At 47.6% G+C, this 16,554-nt stretch overlaps 2 protein-coding genes across 2 annotated transcripts; both read left to right on the top strand.

Moving 5' to 3' along the window:
- Positions 1-671: 671 nt before the first annotated feature.
- LOC311198746 (olfactory receptor 14A16-like) lies at positions 672-1,637 on the top strand (the record flags this gene model as incomplete). Its single annotated transcript, XM_084272750.1, has 1 exon — positions 672-1,637. One exon carries the CDS (start codon positions 672-674, stop codon positions 1,635-1,637), a length of 966 nt encoding a protein of 321 aa, XP_084128876.1.
- An 11,316-nt stretch (positions 1,638-12,953) lies between these two features.
- Positions 12,954-13,880, top strand: LOC311198558 (olfactory receptor 14A16-like; the record flags this gene model as incomplete). Its single annotated transcript, XM_084272532.1, has 1 exon — positions 12,954-13,880. The coding sequence occupies one exon, from the start codon at positions 12,954-12,956 to the stop codon at positions 13,878-13,880; it is 927 nt and encodes a 308-aa protein (XP_084128658.1).
- Positions 13,881-16,554: the final 2,674 nt, after the last annotated feature.

Raw genomic sequence — 16,554 nt, 5'->3', positions numbered from 1 at the left:
ATTGTCAGGGAGGGAGAAGCAACTGCTTCCAGAAATGCCACCCAGCACAGACTCTGACCTCAGGATTCTGTGGTTTACTAATGAGTCTTTCGATTGGCTTCCCTAGAGAAGAGAAACCTCTGAGTGTATTCCTGTCTGTCCCTGTCGTTCCAGATTTGTTTGAATAAATGGGGCCCAGGGCAGCTGATACCAGGGCTGATGGACAGAGCAGCTCTCCCCACTCTGCACTCAGGGGAAGGTTTCACCGGCACTGCAGCAGCAATGTCAGGGAGTTCTGACAGAAGAAACACTCCTCAGGTACAGGCAGGAGAAAACCAAAGCTCCAAAGCTCTGCTCTGCCCTCGGGTGAAACTGGAGTGACAGTGCTGAAAAGCTCATTCCTGTCCACAGGGGATTTAGTCTGAGATCACACCATCCTTCTATTTACTTACTGCTGCCAGGCAGGACTAAGTTCTCCAGAGCCCACAGCTGACCCTCCTCCCAGCAGTGACACACTCAAGCCAGCATAAAGCAGACCTCCCAAAAGGGACCTTCCAAAAGTCTTCCTGAATGCAGAGAGTCAATACGGGGGCATTCCCTTAGGGTTTCAAGAGGTTTTCCTCATAAAAGAGGTCTTTAATTTGTAACTGTATATTCTTCCTTGGACAGGTCTCCACACTTGTTGACAGCAGATGTCCAACAGAAGCTCCATCAGCCAGTTCCTCCTCCTGGCCTTTGCAGACACACGGGAGCTGCAGCTCCTGCACTTCTGCCTCTTCCTGGGCATCTACCTGGCTGCTCTCCTGGGCAATGGCCTCATCATTATCACCATAGCCTGTGACCACCACCTCCACACCCCCATGTACTTCTTCCTCCTCAACCTCTCTCTTACTGACCTTGGCTGCATCTCCACCACTGTTCTCAAATCCATGGCCAATTCCTTGTGGGACACCAGGGCCATTTCCTACACAGGATGTGTGTCTCAACTCTTTCTCTTTTTCTTTTTGATCTCCACAGAGTACTTTCTTCTCACTGTCATGGCCTATGACCGCTACGTTGCCATCTGCCACCCCCTGCACTACGGGACCCTCCTGGGCAGCAGAGCTTGTGTCCACATGGCAGAAGCTGCCTGGGCCAGTGGGTTTCTCTGTGCTGTGCTGCACACAGCCAATACATTGGCACTCCCCCTCTGCCATGGCAATGCTGTTGACCAGTTCTTCTGTGAAATCCCCCAGATCCTCAAGCTCTCCTGCTCAGATGCCTACCTTAGGGAAACTGGAGTCATTGTGTTCAGTCTCTGTTTATCATTTGGGTGTTTTGTGTTCATTGTGGTGTCCTATGTGCAGATCTTCAGGGCTGTGCTGAGGATCCCCTCAGAGCAGGGACGGCACAAAGCCTTTTCCACCTGCTTCCCTCACCTGGCCGTGGTCTCCTTGTTCCTCAGCACTGCCATGTTTGTCTACCTGAAGCCCCCCTCCATCTCCTCCCTATTTCTGAACCTGGTAGTGTCATTTCTTTACTCAGTGTTTCCACCAGCAGTTAACCCTCTCATCTATAGCTTGAGGAACCAGGAGCTAAACAATGCCGTGTGGAAACTGATGTTGAGATTTTTCCAAGTACCAATAAGCAAAATATTGTTAACATTTATTTTCTTTTAGTTTCTCTATACTATAATAACATGGTGCCTGTTCGTCCCATTCCTAATGCAGTATCTCCCGGTCTTCTTTAACCCAAACACTGCTTAATTCTGAGCTGTGCTTTCTTTGCATTATGTTTTTCTGCAAAGTGTTCCAAATTTTCCTTCTTTTTTTCCCCCCTTACATTTAAAAAAAAGATATAAGCACATTTTCATCAGCTGAATCACTTGACCACTTGTATGAAATGACAGTGTGTCATGGTTTCACCCCGGCTGAGAGCCGAGATCCACGCAGCTGCCTGCTCCTTAGAGGAAAAGAGCAGGGAAATGGGAAGGGGAGGGGGGTGAGAGGTAAGGGAAGGAAAAAGGAAAGGGCAAATAACCCCAAAACCAAGAAATTAAGAGGCCCGTGGGTTGGGATAAGGATAGTTTACTAAGATAACAGAAAGATACAATGTAACAATGCTGACAGGACTTTAGAGCAAAAATAAATGAAGCTGTTGATACACAATGCAGTTTCTCACCAAACCCACAGCTCAGGCCGTGCCACCCAGAGCCGTCCCAGAACCCGACCGTCCCCCAAGAACCACGTGTCCCGGAGCTGCCCTCGGCCTTCCTCCCATGAGCCCCCAATATCCTGGGCAGGACATAATTGGCGTGGAATACTCTCTTTGGCTAGTTTGGGTCACCTGTCCTGGCTTCTCCCCTCCTTTCTCATGAAGAGCTGAGAAAGTCCTTGACTGTCTGACAGCAACTAAAACCATCAGGGTGTTATCAGCACTGCTTTCATTTTAACTCCCAAACACAGCATTCCATCCGCTGCTACAAATGAAATTAAGTCTATCCTGACCAGAACCAGGACATTATCCACCCCTTATTCCATACCATTTACGTCATGACCAGATCCAACCATTTCTTTTGGGTACAACCAGTTTCTTGTTTCAGACACACATATATGTATGTACACATGTATACGCACACACATGCATACAGGTATTATTCCCTTAGTCTATGAACCATTCCTCTGAGTTTGTTGAGTGAATGAACATTTAGTCCATGATGATTTTCAGGCTTCATTCGTCGTAACAGTCTCTCATGGTGTCAGTATGCGCCACTGAATCGTTGCATCTCGGGCTCTCGACCGATACACCTGACATGGTCCATGTCCTTGTTCTGTGAATCAAAGATGTTCATTTTCAAAGGGAAGGAGGAAAAAGTTCTTGGAACACCAGGTCTTGGTCCTGTCATCGTGGCACTCTTCCTTCATTGACTTGTATGACTCCGGCTGTAACTCCATTGGTACAACATACAACAACATACAGCAATAGTAGCAATAATGAATGTACAGAGCAATTATTATAATACAATTTCTACCTTATTAATTATATTGGCTATTCTCACCTAAAATCAAATCCCTTTGAGGTACACATCAAACTTCTCCATCCCTCTGCATTACCCACCAAGTACAGCCAGGTCCTTGAGCAAAAGCATTCCCAGACATGGGTTTACCTTTGCCTGAAGCAGGGATGACCCAAACCGTCTTCCCTAATATACTTTTCATATGCACTACTGGGACTCTGTCTCCTTCTGCAGTACGTGGAAATTTTGACTGGGCAGGACCAGCTCGATTGGTGGATCCCCTAGAGTTAACTAACCACGTGGCTTTGGCTAAATGTGTATCCCAATGTTTGAATGTTCCACCACCCATTGCTTTCAGGGTAGTCTTTAAGAGCCCATTATATCGTTCGATTTTCCCAGAGGCTGGTGCATGATAAGGATTGTGGTACACCCACTCAATGCCATGCTCTTTTGCCCAGGTGTCTATGAGAGCATTTCGGAAATGAGTCCCGTTGTCTGACTCGATTCTTTCTGGGGTGCCGTGTCGCCATAGGACTTGCCTTTCTAGGCCCAGGATTGTATTCCGGGCAGTGGCATGGGGTACAGGATATGTTTCTAGCCAGCCGGTGGTTGCCTCCACCATTGTAAGCAGGTAACGTTTGCCATGGCGGGTTCGTGGGAGGGTGATGTAATCAATCTGCCAGGCCTCCCCATATTTGTATTTCATCCACCGTCCTCCTTACCAAAGGGGCTTCAACTGCTTCGCTTGCTTGACTGTGGCACACGTCTCACATTCATGGATAACTTGTGCAATAGCATCCATGGTTAAGTCCACCCCTCGATCTCGAGCCCATCTATATGTTGCATCTCTCCCTTGATGACCTGAGGAGTCATGAGCCCATCGAGCTATGAATAGTTCACCCTTACGTTGCCAGTCTAGATCTACCTGAGCCACTTCAATCCTAGCAGCCTTATCTACCTGATGGTTGTTTTGATGTTCCCCCATGGCCTGACTCTTAGGCACATGGGCATCAACATGATGTACCTTTACAACGAGCTTCTCTAACCGGGCAGCAATATCTTGCCATAAGTCAGCAACCCATATGGGTTTGCCTCTACGCTGCCAGTTGTTCTTTTTCCACTGCTGCAACCACCCCCACAGGGCATTGGCTACCATCCATGAATCAGTATAAAGGTAGAGCATTGGCCACTTTTCTCTCTCAGCAATGTCCAGGGCTAACTGGATGACCTCCACCTCAGCAAATTGGCTTGATTCACCTTGTTATTCAGTGGTTTCTGCTACTCATCTTGCAGGACTCCCTACAGCAGCTTTCCATCTTCGATGCTTTCCCATAATGCGACAGGGCCCATCAGTGAACAGGGCATATGGCTTCTCATTCTCCGGCAGTTTGTTGTATGGTGGGGTTTCTTCAGCACATGTTACCTCCTCATCCTCCAGTGACATCCCAAAATGTTTGCCTTCTGGCCAGTCTGTGATCACTTCCAAGATTCTTGGGTGACTGGGGTTTCCTATTCAAGCCCGCTGTGTAATCAGTGCACACTTGGCTCCACAAAGCATCAGTGGCATGGTGTGCAGAAGGGACCTTCCCTTTGAACATCCAGCCCAGCACCGGCAGTCGGGGTGCCAGGAGAAGCTGAGCTTCAGTTCCAATCACTTCTGAAGCAGCTCACAACCCTTCATATGCTTCCAGTACTTCCTTTTCTGTTGGAGTGTAAGTGGCCTCAGATCCTTTGTAGCTCTGACTCCAAAACCCCAGTGGTCGACCTCAAGTCTGCCCTGGTGCTTTCTGTATCACCCCAGTCCATTACTGCCAGTGAATTGATGTGCCCTGATGGTGTATTTTGTACAACCTTATGCCACATGGCTGGGGTGCATTGGACTTCATCAGGATCAACAGGTAACTGAGTTCTCCAGATCATAATAAATCAGCTCCTGTACAGTTAGTTCTCTCAGGTGCTGGACAGCTGCCTCTGTGGTGTTCCACTTGGGTGTCTGACATAATGTATTCCTTTATGGGATCCCTTTTCTTCACACTTGACAGTAGTCACCTCCAGAGGCTGAGGATTTCCAGCTTTTTCCCAATCGCCTTGTCAATGCCTCCTTCCCTAGCTAGGGATCCCAACTGCTTGGCCTCCCTGCCTTCTAATTCCAGACTGCTGACCCCGTGATCCCAGCATCGGAGCAACCAAGTGATGATGTGCTCACTTGGTGGCAGCTGAAATCTTTTCGAACCTCACGCAGCTCACTCAGGATCAGGGATCATGTGACAACCTCTGGTTCTGCCTCATCCTGACATGCTCCAGATGGCCCCAGTTCATCATCATCATCATCATCTGTCACTACACGAACTGATTTCTTTGTGTGTTCCCTCTTTTGTATGGGAGCAACAGACACTGGTGTGGGTTAGTTTTTTGGTTCATCGGCAGTGTCTGTTGTGGGGATTGCAGCAGCTACAGTATCTGCCAGTCTGTTTTCCTTCCCTTCCCCCTGACAGTGCTGCCTGCTATCAAGCAGCGTTCAGTGGCCAGGGCCCAGCACAGGGCAGTAACTGAGCGTCTTTGGAAAAACTCCAGCAATTTTTTTCAGATATGCAGTCATTTTATCAGGGTCCTGTAGCTTTTCAGGAGTGAAGTTCCAAACCAATGGGTGTGAGAAAGTGCCTAGGTACTTGCCCATACTCTGCCACATGCCCTGCCATTCCTGATGATCCAGTCTCAGGGAAAATTCCTGAGTGGTATTCTTAAACTTTTGCTTAATGCATAACAAAACTTGGAGCATCTGCAACAAACCTTGTGATAGCACAATGCCAGTTTGAGTATCCCAGGGATATTGAAAATTTTCAAAAACTGTTATAAGAGCTGTTGTATTTAGCCCAAAGGGAAAGAAAGCAGTGTAGTTATTCCCCTCTGTGCCCCCTCCATACCGGCTGCTGTTAGTAATCCCTCCCTGTCTGAGGAATGGACAGGACAGCAAAACCCCATGCAAATACCAGCTTAAGCTCATGGTCATTGATGTTACCCTATCATAGACTGATATCATAAACCACACTAAAGTGAAGTACAAGAGCACCAGCCCCAAGATGGCGAAGAACCCTGCCAGGAGTGCATGCAGCAAACAGTGGTTTGAGTACCACAACCATGACCACAGTCATGTGAATAAATACCACAGCATAATGACCAGAGACTGCTTAAATAACAGTGCTTATCACAGCTTTATCTTAAATGTAATTGGGTCAGATCTACCGTTACCCCAACCCTTTGTGCCCCATGTTGGGCACCCAACAGGACTGTTGTGGTTTTGCCCCAGCTGAGAGCTGAGCACCACAAAATCACTTGTTCTTTTAAAGGAAGAGGGGGGGAGGGGGTGAAGGGAAATGAAAGGGAAAAAATCCCCCAAACCAAGAAACCAAAACCCCACAGGTTGGCATAAGGAGAGTTTACTAGAATAGCAGAAAGATAGATATAACAATGCTAACAGGACTTTGGAGCACAAAATATATGAACCTGCTGATACACAATGCAGTTTCTCACCAAACCACACAACTCAGGCTGTGCAGCCCAGAGCTGTCCCAGAACCAGACCGTCCCCCAAAAACCGCGCGTCCTGGAGCCGCCCCTGCTCCTCCTCCCCCCAGTCTCCCTTTATACTGAGCATGACGTAATTGGCATGGAATACTCTCTTTGGCCAGTTTGGGTCACCTGTCCTGGCTGTGTCCCCTCCTTTCTTATTAGTAGGGAATTATGAACAACTGGAAAAGTCCTTGATTGCTTGGCAACAACTAGAAACATCAGGGTGCTCACAGCACTGTTTTCACCCTGACTCCCAAACACGGCATTCCATCCGCAGCTAGAAAAGAAATTAACTCCATCCTAGATGAAACTAGGACAGTCTGTTAGGGAGGGATGTGCTTAGCCAACTAGGAGCAAGGCTGGTTACTAAGCAAAAGGATTTTTGATGGCAGCCATTGAAAGTGGGCAACCTCCTTTAAAATTAACCTGGAAAACAGAAACCGTCATTTGGGTCGATCAATGGCTGCTTACTCAAGAAAAACTTGCCCACCCACAAGATTTAATACAGGAGCAACTGACTAAGTGACATATCCAGCCTTCCAAAAGTCCGTGGAACTTGCCTATTTTTGCCATTCCCAAAAAGGACGGTAGATGGCGCGTGTCAATACAAGGTGGATCATTCCATCCTTCTAATTACAATCTACTTCCTGTTCCTTAAAATGAACCGAGCCCATTTTTTTTCCTTTCTTTTCCAGATGGAATCTCTGACACCTGCTTGAAGGAATAGATGAAGCTGTTAATTGTCTGTATAGTTTAGTTAATAACTGCTTTGTTAATATTTATAGGCGGTTTAGCAGACTATCACAAACACTGGTTTGGTTGATCATTCTCACCACCTTTAATATCTGGGGAAACTTTTGTGCCCCCTCTTCAGCCTGGGGTGGCAAAATGAATTTATAACTTTAGGCCAGTAGGTGTCCAATGCTTTTAACCCGACAAATTGTTGGGGATGTGGGAGTCCTTTAGGATTTAAAGATTGGCCATGGATGTTGAAATAGTATCCCTGAAATGGCTCCTGAGTGATCTAAGTGGCACAACTATTGGTAATGATTCATTATATTGCAACGAGGAAACAAACCCCCGGAAAACCCCAGTTCCAGATAAGGGGGAATATTGTCATAATCAGAATGAAAACAATGGAGTTTTTGTGGGTCATAGTGTGTGTGACTGGACATTCAGGTATGGAAAACATTGTGTCTTCCTTGGATGTCAACCCATTTAACTTAGAATCACTCTTTTCCTGTCGAAGGTGACATGTTATTGTGTATATTGAGCAACACCACTGATGAGCAAAACTCATCTCTCAATGACTAAGTTGGGCATGGGTCAATGAAACTGGACATAAAGAATGATTTGATAGCTTTTTGTCTAGTACCAATCTTATGGGAGTTGAGATACTGAGGGAATCCAACCCTCTGGCTTGTGGCATAACGTGGTTGGCATAACCAACCAGGAAGTTACCATTCAGTGTAACTAAAGCATTCAGGTAAGAGCATGGAGATGCAATGTTTGGATTAATGCAATAAAATCAAATTATCGAATTAAGCATCCTTTGAGCTTGAAAAACACCACTTTTTTGAAACTCCCTGTAATTCCTGTTTTAGATGCAAAGGGAATGGACCATTTGTAAATGGAATTTGGGCTTTAAAAGGTCATTACTGGATTTGTGGTCACCACGCTTATCCAAAATTACCAAATAATTGGAACAGAACATGTTGTGTAGGCTATACACACCCCTTCTGGGGTTTTTTTTTGTTGGCAGACCAGAGTGGAAACAGTTTGGGAATTAAGGTATATGATGACCTGAGTTGATATCACCGGTCTATTGATGTTTCTATAGCAGGTGGGGAAAGACAGGTGGACCCCTCAAGGTATCATACAAAATTATGGACCTGAAACCTAGAATCCTAATGAATAGATCAGTGATGATCGAGAACCTACATATAATTTACATCTCATTATTCATCTACAAGCTATCCTAGAAATTATTACTAATGAAACAGATCAGGGTCTGGAAGACAGAGGGGCCCGGAGACCTCTAAAACCACTGAGTGGTGGGTGAGGTTAAACAAAATAGCTCTTGGAATATGCTAATTGATTCCTGGAAGGAGTGAATACAACACAATAAAAGAACAGAGGTGACCAACAGTGAGGGAACGTTCCCCCACTGGACCTGAAGACATTGGACAGACAGGATACCACAGCTCTGTGGTGGCAGATATTGCAATCTCTCTCTCTCTTTTTCCATTTTTTTTTCATTCTTCTCCCCTTCTCTTGTATGCTTGTTGTGGGCCAAATAAAGTGACTAGATCCTTGACTTGGCTTTAAGTCTTCATTCTGTTCCTGGAAATTGTGAAGACCTGGTCATAACAAAACACCTAGTTGGACATTTCACAGTAGTTAAGCCCAGACGCCCCCAGCCACCTGAGGTCAGTTGGAACACTGACGGGTGTAACCTTTGCCAAATTCATCTGTCTGGTTGTGGATCGTGACAGCTACCTGGGAGGTTTCAGACCAGCAACATCTTTCAGCCTTCACACCACTTGTTTGGGAGCTACTGCTGGACATTTATCATTTTTGAGTGTGGACACAGGTAGAGCCCGAAAATGACATCAGATCCTATTAGGATCGTTCCCTTGGCTCCAGATGTGCTGAGCCTTAAGGTTACTGGTGCTGCTAGTGGGTTACCTAGGCAGGTTTCAGCTGAGGAACGTCTTTAGACCCTCAGACCTTTTGTGTGGGAGCTACTGCTGGATGTTTTGCATTTTTAAATGAGGACACTGGTAGAGCCCGAAAATGATGTCTGGCATTATTAAAACCATTCCCTTGGCTAGGAATGCCTTTACCCCAAGGATACCAGGGTTGCTTGTGGGCTAATTGGTTAGGGGAGCAAAACTTTTGTATGCAAGGGATGGGTCCTAACACTGACTGACATAATTTTCCAGCTCTATCAGCATCAAGTTTCAAAAATGCTAAATATCCAGCAATAGCCCAAGCAAAGGTTGTGAGGCATGAAGGATCTTCCTGGACTGAAAGTTCCCCAGGTTGCGTGCCATGAGAACCAGTAACCTTGGGTCTCAGGGCTTTCCTAGCCAAGGGAACAGTCGCAACATTGCCTGACATCATTTTCAAGCTCTATCAGCACTTTCAAAACTGATATATGCCCAGCAATAGCTCCCCTCAAAAGATGTGAGAGCTGAAAGGTGTTCCTGGCCTGAAACCTCCCAAAGTAGCACATTAGCAGCCCAGTAACTTTGGTCTCAGGGCTTTCCTTTTAAGGGAATGGTCTTAACAGTGCCTGACATCACTTTCTGGCTCTACCCCCATTCACCTGCAACCCTTCTAAAAGTACAGGAATAGCTGCCAAACAAAAGGTGTGAGGGCCTAATGATATTTCTGGCCTGAAACCTCCTCAGGTACCCCACTAGAAGCCCCAGTAACCTTGGAGCTCAGGACTCTCCTTGCCAAAGGAACGGTCCTAACAGTGTGCTGAAGCATCCATTTTCAAAACTGTTAAATATCCTGCAATAACTCCCTAAAGAAATGTGCAAGAGCTGAAAGATGGTCCTGGCCAGAAACACCCACGGGTAACCCATGAACAGCCCTTGACACCTTAGGATCAGGATATTCCTAGCCACAGTGCCTGACATCACTTCTGTGCTCTACCAGTGTCCATCTTTGAGACTCCTAAAGGTACAGCAATATCTCCCAATCAAAAAGTGTGAAGGATGAAAGAAATTCCTGACCTAAACCCTCCCCATGTAGCCCAGTAGCAGCACTAGTAACCTTGAAGCTCAGGTTTTTCCTTTCCAGGGGAAAAGTTCTAACAGTGCTTCATGTCGTGGTCTAAAAATTGACTGACATCTAGTTCCAGCTGTACCAGAGTCCACCTTGGAAACTGCTAAATGTCCAGCAACAACTCCCAGAGATAAAGGGCAAGGACCAAAAAATGTTCCTGGCCTGAAACCTCCAGAGGTACCTTACTAGCAGCAAGAATAACCTTAAGGATCAGAACACTCCTAGCCAAGGGAACAACCCTAATAGTGCCTGAAGTCATTGCACTGCTCTACAACCCTCCACCTTCAAAACTGCTGATCTGCACCAATAGCTCCAAAACAAACGGTGCAAGGGATGAAAGAAGTTCCTGGCCTGAAACTTCCTCATGTTGACAACAAACAGGATGATTAATTTTCAAGTTCAGGGTGTTCCTTGCTGAGGGATTGGTCCTAACCATGCCTGATGGCATTTTCAGGCTCTCACAGAGTCCAATTTTGAAACTAAACATTCAACAATGGCTCCCAAAAAAAGAACCGAGGGCTGAAAGATGTTCCTCACATGAAACCTCCTCAGGGATCTGATGAGAAGCACCAAAACCTTGGGGCTCAGGGCATGGTCCTATCATTGCCTGATGTAATTTTCAGACTCTACCACCAGCTCTGGTCTGTTCAAGAGGAAGGACTCTACTGAACAAAAGAATTCCTCCCCAACCAAGGGAAGGAACATGAGAGATGTAATCACAGAGCAATCCCCATGAGGCCTGAGAAACCAGGAGGGAGCCTAGAAGAACTGCACTTCTCCCGCTGAGTTGGGCTGGGCTCCTGGGTTGTAGGGAGCTCATGGCAACCCTGCTGCACTGACAAGAGACACAGCTCTGCCCAGGAGCAGCTCCTCTGCCAAGCACACAGGGCTGGGGATGCTGCCTGTAGGCACCGAGGGGAGACCTGTGAGGCTGAGAGAGCTGATGGATGCTGAGAGCTCACTGGAGGAGAAATCTCCACAGCACTCTGCCTGGTATGTCTGTGGGTGCAGGGCAATGCAGGTTCTGTTCCTGGAGGCATCTCCTAAAGCTGGGATATGGGGATAGTGTGTGGGGTCTGTCAGGAGGACAGATTCTGTATAGGACCAGAGAGTGCTGCCTGGAGGGGATGCCCTTCTGCCCCATCAGAGGGACAGGGCAGGACAGCTGGCTTCTCCAGGGTCAGAACTCAGCCTGCCTCACCCCCTGATTTCTTCCATCAACATTGCTGCAGAAGATGCTATGGGTGTAAAGTGTGAACCATGGAAGGACAGTGTAGGGTCCTTCTGCTGTATGAAAGGGTGCTGCACAGACTCAAATTGCTCCCAGCTCCATCAGATGCACATTAACTTCACGAGACTTTTCAAGAACACCAAGGATGCGTTTTCCGCTCCAGGTGAAGGGACTTTGCTTTGAATTTTCTGCTCCTGTGGACTGGGTGGGAAGTGAGAGCTGAACTTTTATTAAAAACTTTGAAGGCAGTGCAAACTTATTTGTCATTAGGCCTTGTCAGAGCATCTCCTGAGCCCTGCACACACAGAGGATCCCAGGGCAGTGCCCTGATGCCAGGAGGGGTCTGCAGAGCTAAGCTGAGTGCAGGGCAGGTTGGATGAGGTCTGTGAGCAAAGATCAGGAGGTGACATGGGCAAAGAGAAGCAGCTCAGGGGACAGCTCCAGGCAGCAGAGACATTGTGAGTGAGGGAGAAGGAGCTGCTCGCAGAAATGCCCTGGCTGTGGGGATTTGGTACCTCCCAGACATACTCTGCAGTGCTGACACTTTCGCACAGAGACCCCCTGATTTCTGCCACCCAGCACAGACTTTGTGCCCGGAAGTCCAGGGTTTCATACTGAGCCATCTCATTGGCAGTCCACTCTATGTTGAAGAGAAATCCCTGAGTGCCTGTCTATCCATCCCTGTCCTTCCAGACTTGGCTAGAGCATTTCTCACTGTCCTTGCTGCCTTTGTCCCCCCATTACCTGGGGCCCTGGGCATTTACATTGGTGGGGCTGCCACTGAGCTGACCCTCACTTCAGGACCCTCATCTGTAGGACTGGGGACTGGATTCGTCAGCTCTCGGTGGTGTCCAGTTTCTTCTAAAGGGAACACCAGGGAATGATCTGAGATTATCCAGGGCAGCTGAGACCAGAGCAGGTCTCCCCACTCTGCACTCACGAGAAGGTTTCACCGGCACTGCAGCAACAATGTCAGGGAGTTCTAACAGAAGAAACACTCCTCAGGTACAGGCAGGAGAAAACCAAAGCTCCAAAGCTCTGCTCTGCCCTGAGGTGAAATCGGAGTGAAAATGCTGACAAGCTCATTGCTATCCACAGGGGATTTAGTGAGAGATCACACCATCCTTCTATTTGCTGACTGCTGCAAGGCAGAACTGGGTTCTCCAGGGCCCACAGCTGACCCTGCTCCTAGCAGTGGCATGCTGGAGCCCGAACAAAGCTGAACTCCCAAAAGGGACCTGACAAAAGTCTTCCTCAATCCAAAGAGTCAACCTGAGGGTATTCCCTAAGAATTGGAAGAGATTTTCATCAAAGAAGAGTTCCCTAAATTCTTACTGTGCCTTCTCCTCCTTGGACAGGTCTCCACACTTGACAGCAGCAGATGTCCAACAGCAGCAGCTCCATCAGCCAGTTCCTCCTCCTGCCCTTTGCAGACACATGGGAGCTTCAGCTCCTGCACTTCTGCCTCTTTCTCGGCATCTACCTGGCTGCTCTCCTGGGCAATGGCCTCATCATCATCACCATAGCCTGTGACCACCACCTCCACACCCCCATGTACTTCTTCCTCCTCAACCTCTCTGTTCTTGACCTTGGCTGCATCTCCACCACTGTTCCCAAATCCATGGCCAATTCCTTGTGGGACACCAGGGCCATTTCCTACACAGGATGTGTGTCTCAACTCTTTTTCTTTGTATTTTTGATCACAACAGAGTACTGTCTTCTCACTGTCATGGCCTATGACCGCTACGTTGCCATCTGCCACCCCCTGCACTACGGGACCCTCCTGGGCAGCAGAGCTTGTGTCCACATGGCAGCAGCTGCCTGGGGCAGTGGATTTCTCAATTCTGTGCTGCACACAGTCTGTACATTTTCACTGCCCCTGTGCCATGGCAATGCTGTTGACCAGTTCTTCTGTGAAATCCCCCAGATCCTTAAGCTCTCCTGCTCACATGCCTACCTCAGGGAAACTGGACTCATTGTGGTCGGTGGCTGTTTAGCTTTTGGGTGTTTTGTGTTCATTGTGGTGTCCTATGTGCAGATTTTCAGGGCTGTGCTGAGGATCCCCTCGCAGCAGGGACGGCACAAAGCCTTTTCCACCTGCCTCCCTCACCTTGCTGTGGTCTCCCTGTTTCTAAGCATTGACATGTTTGCCAACCTGAAGCCCCCCTCCATCTCCTCGCTATTTCTGAACCTGGTAGTGTCATTTCTGTACTCGGTGTTTCCACCAGCAGTGAACCCCCTCATCTACAGCATAAGGAACCAGGAGCTCAAGGATGCCATGAGGAAACTGATGACTGGATGTTTCTAAGCAGCAAGAAACTGGTAATATTCTTCATCATATCACTGGCCATGGAACTCACATTAGGACCAGTCTGGTTTTAGTAGGTGTTTTTGTTGTTTTATTTTTTCCTTCTAGTTTGTCTAAGCTGTAATAAGATGGACCAGATTCATTCCATTCCTAATGTTGTATCTCCTGGTCTTGTGTGATCCAGACACTGCAGAATAACAAGCTTTGATCATGGAGAGGGCTACAAATATTTTTTTTTCCTATTTTTTGCTTCTATTTCTCTTTCTTGTATTTCTATTTAAAATTACATGCACATTTTCATTAGTTAACTCACTTGACTACTTGTCTGAAATGGCAATGCTTTCCCACCAGGACAGAATGGGAATTTCCAGGGAGTGCACCGATGGCAGTGGAAGAAATACTCACCTTCCCCTGTACCTTCATTACTGCATGTCTGTCTCTTTCATCTCCCTCAACATTCAGGTGTTTCCACCTCTCCTGATACGGCCAAGCCTATGTTGATCTTCTCCAGAGACCAGTAGGACCTCCGCACTTCACTTTGCCCACAGGTTTCCATCTCTTCTTGCTCTTTGGTCATTCAGATGCTGATCAGCTCTCTCTGGGGTCTGCTTTGTATTCAGAGAGTTAGAAATCGTCCCATCTTTCAGAAGTCCCATGAACTGCTCTGTCACAAGTTCAATGTGTGATAAGTGACCTTTCTATGTATCTGGTTAAATCTGTTCTGGGAGAGAATCTCCTCTGAAAGCTGACCCCCTTCACATGCTGCTTGGCCGTAGCAGGCAGCTGAGGAGAGAGATTTCATGGTTATTAAACTGTGTCATGTGTAACTGCTGTTTGTTGTCAGAGAAATCTGTCTGTGCCTGTGAGCAGAGATGATGCAAGGAAAAGTGTCGGGAGTCCCAGGAAGCCAGGGACGGAACTGCTGGTCTTGGGGAAGAGCAAGTCTCTCCAGACAGGGTTAGATCTCAAGAGACTGCTTTTCCTGCCTGTCCAGATCTCCTTAGGAGACCGATATCCATCCCAGAATGCTGCTGTCACTTCTTCTACCAACTGAGCTGTGACAGAAAATACCTGTGACTGAAAAAGGTCCTTCATGAGAAATTCCTTTAAATCTTCATCACTAAGGACCTTACTGACATCCAAGTAACTGTAGAAGTCCTGAGTTTTTAGATCACTTGAAGAGAGTTGCTTCTAAGGGTTATCTATATATTTTATGAACCCCATAGTGTCTTTTCTTCTGAGTCCTCAGCTACCAAGAGGAGAGTGAAGAAACCTCTCTAAAAGTTACATCAGCAGTAATGGAGAAGTACCCTGAAGCATTAACAGGCCCCACTCGAGCCATTCCTGACAAAGCCTCCCCAAGTGCTCCTTAGAGCAGACAACTGGAGGCCATGGGTCAAACACAGGCAAAGCACAGGCAGCTCTGATGCTGAGGACACCCTGGCTTGCTCTGATGAAGCAGAAATGCCAAGCGCTGACCCCCAGCCCCTGGGCAGGGAGATCCTGTACCTTAACTCTGATGCTTCTTGCCTGGGACCTCAGCCATAGCCAAGCGGGCAAAGACCTCATTTCTCAGGCCCTTTCAGCCTCACCAGCACCCTTGGCCATCTGCACCACAGCCCATCCCACACTGCCCCACACCTCTGCCTGTTTCCCTTCAGGCTGTGGCACTATATGCCCTTCCCCACCTTGATCTCACCCCACGATGTCCCAGCCTCTACCTCTGTGTCTCCCTCCTCAGCAGCTGTTCCCACAAGCACAAAAGCACTGGTTCATCCACACTTCCTCTGAGTGACGTTTTGCACCACAGCACTACCCTCAGAATGACATTTCTTTATCCTCACAGCCACTCTGACCTTCAAAGCTGCAGAATTGGTGAATTTCCTCTCCTATCTTCTTTCCATATAGCACAAAGAGGGCTTCCCTAAGTCTCTCCTTCCCAAGGCTGAAGAAGCTTTGTCTCTCAGCCTCTCCACATAAGACCTCTAATTGTCTGCGTGGCCACACTCCTCCCAGTGCAGCCCAGTGTGCTCACGGCCAGATTCCTGTTCAGCACCTTTGACTGCTTCGGCATCCCCTGGAATGCCCAAATTCTTCTCCTTGTGTCTGGTTCTCCACTCATCTTGTCTGAGCTGCCTTGATGTGTGTTTGTTGTGCTGGAACCTTTGGTCTTTTTTGCAGCAGCCAAGAGCTGAGCACCACCCAGACATTTTCTCTCTACGAGGGGGTGCAGAAAGATTGGCGGTGGGGGAAGAGGGGCAAAAGGAAACCAAAAGTCCCCCAAACCTCACGGATCAGGATAAAAAGAGTTTACTGGGACAGCAGAGAGAGAGAAACAACAACAACAATAGGACTTTGTAGCAAAATACACAAAATAAGTGATGCACAAAGCAGTTTCTCACTAAACTGCACAGCTCAGACCATACAACTCAGAGGTTTCCTGAAGCTGGACAGTCCCCAAAACCACATGTCCTCTATCTGTACTATCCTCCCCCCACCCACCTCTTTCATCATGTGGCCATGATGTAATTGGCATGGAATTCCCTCTTTGCCACTTTGGTCACCTGTCCTGGTTCTGTCCCCTCCCAGCTCCCTGGGTGTCCCCACCTTCTCCTTAGCAGTGCAGCATGAACAACTGAAAAGTCCTTGACCTCTGGGAAACAACTAAACCATC

The sequence above is a fragment of the Gallinula chloropus genome (genome assembly GCF_964237585.1).
Source record: "Gallinula chloropus genome assembly, chromosome: 18".
Classification (NCBI taxonomy): Eukaryota; Metazoa; Chordata; class Aves; order Gruiformes; family Rallidae; genus Gallinula; species Gallinula chloropus.
Note: the sequence above shows the minus strand (reverse complement) of the source record. Positions and strands in the feature narration are given on the sequence as shown.